The 7,496-nt window shown below is 50.9% G+C and overlaps 1 protein-coding gene across 1 annotated transcript; it reads left to right on the top strand.

Moving 5' to 3' along the window:
• The first annotated feature begins 1,473 nt into the window (after positions 1 to 1,473).
• Positions 1,474 to 5,631, top strand: LOC135830411 (disintegrin and metalloproteinase domain-containing protein 23-like). Its single transcript, XM_065342666.1, has one exon. The coding sequence runs from the start codon at positions 1,720 to 1,722 to the stop codon at positions 5,290 to 5,292; it is 3,573 nt and encodes a 1,190-aa protein (XP_065198738.1). The 5' UTR covers positions 1,474 to 1,719; the 3' UTR covers positions 5,293 to 5,631.
• The last annotated feature ends 1,865 nt before the right edge of the window (positions 5,632 to 7,496 follow it).

Here is a 7,496-nt window from a genome sequence, read left to right as displayed (position 1 = left end):
ACACACATACCGTATATTCTCTATTACAAGCACAGGTCTCCATTACTAGCACAGTCTCTAATACTAGCACACTGTGAGCACCGTTTGAAACATTATAAGCACAGTCTCTATTATTAGCATGGTCTTGGTGGAAATCAATGCTGCATGCATGATCTCTAGCATGTATTTCTTCTTGCTCTGTATGGATGCATTGGTTGAAAAAATAAAAGCACGGTCTCCAATATAAGCGCGGTCTCCAATATAAGCACAGGGTAGAGGGGTGTTGAAAATATATAAGCACGGCGCTTGTAATAGAGAGTATACGGTACACAATACAATACAATATGCCCATCCGGAGATGATAGCACATACACACACACACATAAAAACACACACAGTGGCACACATACCAAGGAGCATGGCACCACTAGATTTTTATCATGTACAGTAACAAATATCACCGCTCAAGCATGTGTATGCATGGAGTACATGATTATGCCACAGGGAATTTTTGTATACAATGTCACACACAATGTAATTGCGCAGACCCTTCATCATTGGGCTATTGGCATTGGTCATGGGTTTCATATTCACGTCTTAACTATAAATTGACAAGTCAACATTATTATGCTCTTCTGCTTCATGCATTGTGTTCAAATACCAATATACAGGCAAATCATGTACCAAAGTTCCATACAGCTCCATCATTTTTGCCAATGCTGTTGATTGTACATTGTTCACAATCGCTGCAATCGCTGCCATTTCTCATAAGTAATATTGTCATGCAGTATAGTTACGAAATACACCGCCACGATGCCACAATACAAAGATCGCTACATTTTTTCAACAATATTGCGAAAAAATAAAAAATAAAAATTTCCATAATTTCGTGCCGTTGGTTTGTACACAATTCCTGGGCTATTTAAAATAACCTTACCCTGTCATGGCGATATCTCTGAGGAGTTGAATTCACCTAGTGTCCCTTGTGCAAAAAATTCCGTCGTGGTGCTGCCAGCTGCAAGGTAATGGCAGCCCAGAACGGGGTGAAAATCGGAAACGATAAATTCCTCGCCTCCCGTCCATCCAACTTCGTTGTTTGCATCAAGTACGATGTTTAGAAGACGAGTGGCACCCGACTAAGGACTGGCAACATATTTCTTGAAGAAGGAAGCCCTCATTTCACCGACTGGCCTCGAAGTAGGCAACAAATCGGCCAACAATTTACTGACCGGCGTCGTCATCTTTCCCTGCATGTATGGTTTCCGCGCAGAAAATGAAAATCGTCATGATCAAAGTCCATTGAGTACAAAGTCCACTGAGTCTGGAGTACAAAGTCCATTAGGTACAAAGTCCACCGAGCAGAAAACTGCTTGCTTTCTCAAAGAAACCGTGCATGCATGATGATCGATGAACTCGAACGTTGAAAATGCGAAAGAAAGGAAGGCGCCCACATGTACAACGCTGTACGTGCACATGTCACCTTCACATGTAGACATCAGGGAGTCGTCAAATATTTGACGACCCCCTGGGCCCTGGCCTGGTCCCTGGGTAGACCAGTAGACATCTACCTCCAACTGGTGAGTTTAGCTTGGTCGTTTGGCAATCACAGCCAGTTTGACTACGGATGTTGAGTTGGCAGTTTTGCTTTTGCTTCAAAGTAAAAATAGTTCACTGAGGTCCCTGCAGTCTATGTAACTTTGTTACTCTGAAGTACAGACCCAGCCACGGTTCGGGTTGGCAATGGCGGCAGCACCCCGTCGGCTGCCAAAGCCCTTTTCGAGCCTCGCGCTGCATCTTGGAATCATCATCATCGTGCTCACAATGCTCCTGCTTACTCAGAGCTGTGTTCATGTCCATGCGGATAGCAGCACTGCCAGCAGCACTGCCAGCAGCAGCAGCAGCACTAGTACTAGCCATAGAAATCATAACAGCAAAAAAGTTCCGCATAAGGCAAGTGTACAATATGTAGTTGCCACCTCTGGAGCAGAGCACACGCCTCAAACATCTGGAGCAGAGGACACCTCTCGAACATCTGGAGCAGAGCAGATGTCTCAGACATCTGGAGCAGAGGGTACGTCCCAAACTGCATCTAGCAACACCAGCAGCACTCATGCTGAAATAAGTGAGGAGGCTAGAGAACGCATCAGCAAGATGACGGATGAGTACGAAGTAGTGCATGTGGACATGGCACAGCACCTCCGTGCCGTTGAGCATGCCAGCAATCGTCGCCGCAGGCGAGATGCCACAGCACAGGGACAACATGATGATCAGTCTAGCAGTGAGCATGTCCACCATCCGCCAACCAGTAGCTTCCAAATACGCGCGTTTGGAAAGACGGTGACGCTAGACTTGAAGCAGAACGCTGAGCTAATCCCTGCCTCCTTTAGATACTTCACGTTCAATTCAGCCGTCGATGAGCGTCCCCTTATTACTCACGGAGCAGTCAATTGCTATTATCATGGTACAGTGCGAGGCTTGGAGGACATCGGTCATGCTCAGTCGACCGTTCACGAACACGAGCGACAGCAGCAGCGCACTAGTGCCGGTGTCGGTGGAGAGAGCAGCGGCGCTGCTGTGACATCTACATACGCCGTTATGAGCACATGCAACGGCTTGAGCGGATCATTTGGCTTTGATCAGTATACGGGCGGTGAAGAAGAGGATCCAGCCACAGCTAGCAGTAGCAGCAGCAGCAGCAATAATGAGCAGGGTAAAGCATACTCGGGGAGATATATGATCGAGCCGCTGGTCAGCCAGACAACTAAGCCCGGTACTTATCCGCACGCCGTCTTCAAAGAACCCGCACACAAGACGAGCAGAGAAGACCCATTGACCGAAGGCGGGTGTGCAACACTGCACCGGCGGAATGAATCGGCTGCAAAGAACACCGGCAAACCAACTACAGGCGAGAAGCGGCGGTGGGATTTTCACGACGAAGACGGGGGGCTGGCTGGTTCAGCTTCAGCAGTCAAGCGTGGGAAGAGAAATGGCGGTACCGGAGGAGCACGAGAGCCGCCACTGTATGTGGAGATTGCTGTGGTCTCAGACTACTCATTCACCAAGCCGCGGGGTGGTCTTAATATCACCGACACCGACAAGCTGGTGCACGAGATACTGATAACCGTAAGCCACGCCGATTGGTATTTCCAGAAAATCAATGTCCGCCTTGTCCTGGCCACTGCGTTCGTATTCAAAGCGCCCATTGCCTCTCTCTTCTTGCGTAAGGATCCAACGGGCTATAACACGTTGAAGCCTGTAGAGGCCTTGGACAAGAACATATTACAGCATCTTGCACATTACGATGCTGTTCATTTGTTCACCGCCGAATTGAAGGGATCTGTTGGCACCGCGACCCTTTCTTCAATGTGCCATAAGCGCTGGCGGGCAGTTGGGGCAGTAAAACTCCAATACCCTACTCAGGGCATCCTCCCAAATGTGTTTGTTCATGAAATTGGGCACAACATTGGTTTTGAACATGTAGAGTCTACCTGTAGGTGCGATGGGGAAGCGTGCAAGTACAATGCGATCATGAAGTGGCATGGTGGTGGTGAGTGGAGCGACTGCACGAAGGCGAGACTTCAATCGCTGCGCTTCCAGGGCCGGCTCAATTGCCTGCTGAACAAGCCGGAGGCGGCGCTGTCGAGACCCGTGTGTGGCAACGGCGTCGTGGAGAGAGACGAGGACTGCGACTGCGGGCCACAGGAGTACTGCAAGGATCACTGCTGCGACGCCGGAACGTGTCGTTTCAAGCCGTTCGCCCAGTGCAGCGCGGCCCACGCCTGCTGCGACGGCAACTGCACTCTGCTGAAGGTCGGCACTGTCTGCCGAGCGGCGGTCGAATTCTGCGACCTGCCCGACTTCTGCGACGGCGCGAATGTCACGTGTCCCAGAGACGACGTGAGGCAGTCTGGATTGCCGTGCGTGGCAGCCGAAGCACCTGGCACATGCCACGAGGGTTTCTGCAGGAGTGCAGAGCGCAAGTGCAAGGCCGTCGTGAACGCCACTACGTTCCCATCAGACGATTGCAACACGCTGAATACCCATGGCTTCCATTACGGCCATTGCCGTATGTTTGAAGGTGAGGGTACCGGTGTAGAGAGGTACACGTTTGCTGCCTGCAAGCCAAAGGATGCTGGCTGCGGAGTTCTTTTGTGTCTTTATCCTACGGACAATCGCACGTGCCACAATCGTTACGTCCCACCACGCCTTGACGGCATTGATCTATACTACGTTGACGACGGTAGCCCGTGCGGGCCCGATCTTCTCTGCTGGAACAGGTCGTGTGTGAACGCGTCGGCGTTGCGCGCCAACCTCTTGCAGTGCCCGCAGGCCAACGGCGCCGGCTGCTCGGGACACGGCGCATGCACGTCAGAGAACGTGTGCCGCTGTGACCTGGGCCGGTACGGCACAAACTGCGAGCACTCCGTCAAGAAACCTACCATTCCTAATGCCGTCAAGAAACCTACCATTCCTAATGCCGTCACCACACCGACAAAGTCTGAGGATACGTCCACACCAGTGAGAGGTTCAGCTCCCCACAGAGTGTGCACTCCCGGGAACGGCTGTCGCTGCAACCCCGGCTGGTCTGGCGCACGCTGCGAGCACTTCAACGTCAACAACGGTCCCGTGTCGGGCGCCGGCGGCTTGTCAGGCGGCGGCGTTGCTGGTCTCGTCATTGGGCTCTTGCTGGGAATGCTGCTCTGCGCCGCCATTGCCACTGTCGTTCTTAAGCGCAAAGCCGGAGGGGATGTCGCCGGTATTCAGTCTTCCCTGCGCCGCTTTTCTTCGCATCCCTTTCTCAGCGTTTCAAGCTACATACAGCGTGCTAGCGTAACATCTGATGACGTGGCTAATCAAACTGCAGCGTCCAATGCAGATTTGGCTGGCAAGGCGGAGCCTAGACAAGTAACAGGACCTGCCGAGTTGGTTATCGAGTCTCTGGTAAACACTGCAAACACTGTTGTCCATTACTGCAAGAGACAATTCGGTCTTGACCAACCACCATCTCAGCCCCAGCCGGCCCCAGCTCAGCCAACACGGCCAGCCCCAGCTCGACCTAATCAATCTCCACCGCGACCCGCTCAACCTCCATCGCGCCAACCTCCACCGCGACCTAATCATCCTCCCTCACGACCTAATCAACCTCCATCACAGCACAATCAAACTCCAACTGAACCTGAACAATCGGACTTGCACCATCAAGCTGTTCAGTGTCCAGATCTGCTTGTCTCGCCCAGCCCTAGTATTCTCCTCATCTCTAGTCCAATGGGTAGTGTTCAAATAGATATCGATGATGTAGCTGCCAACTGTTGATTGCAGCCTGTCTCATGCCCCTGCTGTCTAGTACCCCTCATTACCAACAATTCAAAGTTTGCTTCTCTTTCAGTTCCTCGCCCTCTGTCGATCTGTGTGTGTGTGTGTGCGTGTGTGTGTGTGTGTGCGTGTGTAGTGTCTATGTAGTGTGTGTGTGTGTGTGTGTGTGTGTGTGCGTGTGTGTGTGTGTGCGTGTGTAGTGTCTATGTAGTGTGTGTGTGTATGTGTGTGTGTGTGTGCGCGCGTATGTGCGTGTGTGTGTATTGTGTGTAGTGTGTGCGTGCGCGCGTGTGTGTAGTGTGTGTGTGTGTGTGTGCGTGTCAGCACCCCCCCCCCCCCCCCCCTCTAACTGTTGTTTCAGCGGTCAATAGCTGTTGATGCCTCTGCCCGTAGAACACGTTATTTTTTTTTATCAGCCTAACATTCTCCATTACATGGACCTTCTGCTCAGGTTCCACTTCTTCAATCTCTGTTTCTTGTTTTCTCCGAATGACTTATGTCAATATTTGTATCCACCCTCAAGCCCCTCTCACGCCTAAGAAACTTTTTTTTACCATTTTTTCCAGTTGTCACTATATGGGCAGGTGAGACCCCATGGAAGCGGAAAATGGGTGTTTCTTGACCCGTAGTATTTTTGTTTTTAAATATTCGTATCATACCTTTCAGCTACGTGTACGTTTGGTTCTTGACCCACAGGCCATAGTGTTTATTCATTTTTTATTATATTTTTTCAGCTATGATAATGCTTGGCTCCCGAATTGACCTAACCTCCGTTTTGACTGGCAACTACATGTACTCGACGTACACTGTACGTGCACTTGACGTACACTGTACATGTACTCGACGTACACTGTACATGTACTCGACGTACAGTGAGTGCGTTCGATTATGCACGCGAATCGATTCGCGCTATTCACATCACCCCATGTGAATAGAGTGAATGGATTCCGAATCGATTCCAGGACTCATGACATGAAATCGAACGACTTGAATGGACTTGAATCGATTCATGAATCGATTCAAGCGTGTAATCGAACGCACTCACTGTACAGTGTACATGTACCGTAAAGTATCGTTGATCCACCCCCTCTCTAATTTCTGCCTGTAGACTTCAGCGTATAATGATACAAGCGCGCGGTGTTGAACCGACGCATGCACTGTCGGTACATGACGTGCATCTACCAGATGTACATGTGCACGCCGGAGAAATTTGACCACATGAATACAGTCAGACCTCGCTTATCCGGTCCTCTTTTATCCGGATCCCTCGCCATCCGGAGGAAAATGGCTGGTTACGGATGTACAGCATATTACCTGATGCATCCAACGAAACCAGCGTTCGGTTATCCGGTTCCCTCGCCTATCCGGATTCTTTTGTGGAAAACAGATTTGTGCGGTTAAGCCAGGTGTGACTGTACAGTGGCGCCGAGCTGCAACTGGCGCATGGACGCGGTACGCTTGCGGTTCATGAGCCCCCAAACGCGCGCTCAGCCTTTCACAAAAAACAGCAATCCGAGTCGTATTTAGCGCGTGCGACACCTTCAAGTACTAATTTTTTTGACCCCGCCAGTCAAAGTGACTGGCATGTACGCTGATACGCGCCTGATACGCGCTGAAAATTCCAACATGTTGGAAGTTCCATTTCGGCGCGTTTCCGTACGCATGGCGCCCCAAAAGCCAGCAAAAATACGCACAAACACGTGGTTTCACGCGTACACGCGCCAGTTGTGAACACAGCTTTAGCGGTGTGTCGTGAGCGTGAGAGCGACCAGGGTGGCGCCAGGGAGCCCTACACTACAGTCGGCTACGCTTGCCCAGGTACAGTCAACTTCGCGTATAACGACACTCGGCGGGCGGGGCATCAGAATAGTGTCCTTATTCGCGAAGTCTCATTATTGTATTACAGTTGGATGGGACTTTGTTCTAGCTCTGTGCATGTGTCCTTATTCGCGTATTGTCGTTATATCCGCAGTCGATATTATTAGCGAAGTACATGTACTAGTTGACTGTCTGTACATTGACGTACATGGGTAGTCCCTAGGCGACGGACAGGCTGTAGCCACTGCACTGGCACAGGCCTGGGCTAGACTGTGCTTTCTTCCTGCAGAAACGACAGCGTTGGCTTGGGAACAGGTTGACGCTGGAAACGCGCGAGATCTGTGGCCTTGGTGACCAGGCCGACTGAGCGCGAAAACTACAGTCAC

Source organism: Sycon ciliatum, unplaced genomic scaffold (assembly GCF_964019385.1).
Source record: "Sycon ciliatum unplaced genomic scaffold, ocSycCili1.1 SCAFFOLD_292, whole genome shotgun sequence".
In the NCBI taxonomy this organism is placed as follows: domain Eukaryota; kingdom Metazoa; phylum Porifera; class Calcarea; order Leucosolenida; family Sycettidae; genus Sycon; species Sycon ciliatum.
This window is presented reverse-complemented; position numbering and strand designations above follow the sequence as displayed.

What these genes read in the sequence shown, in the direction of transcription:
- LOC135830411 (XM_065342666.1), top strand. Translation starts at nt 1,720, where the DNA reads ATGGCGGCAGCACCCCGTCGGCTGCCAAAGCCCTTTTCGAGCCTCGCG.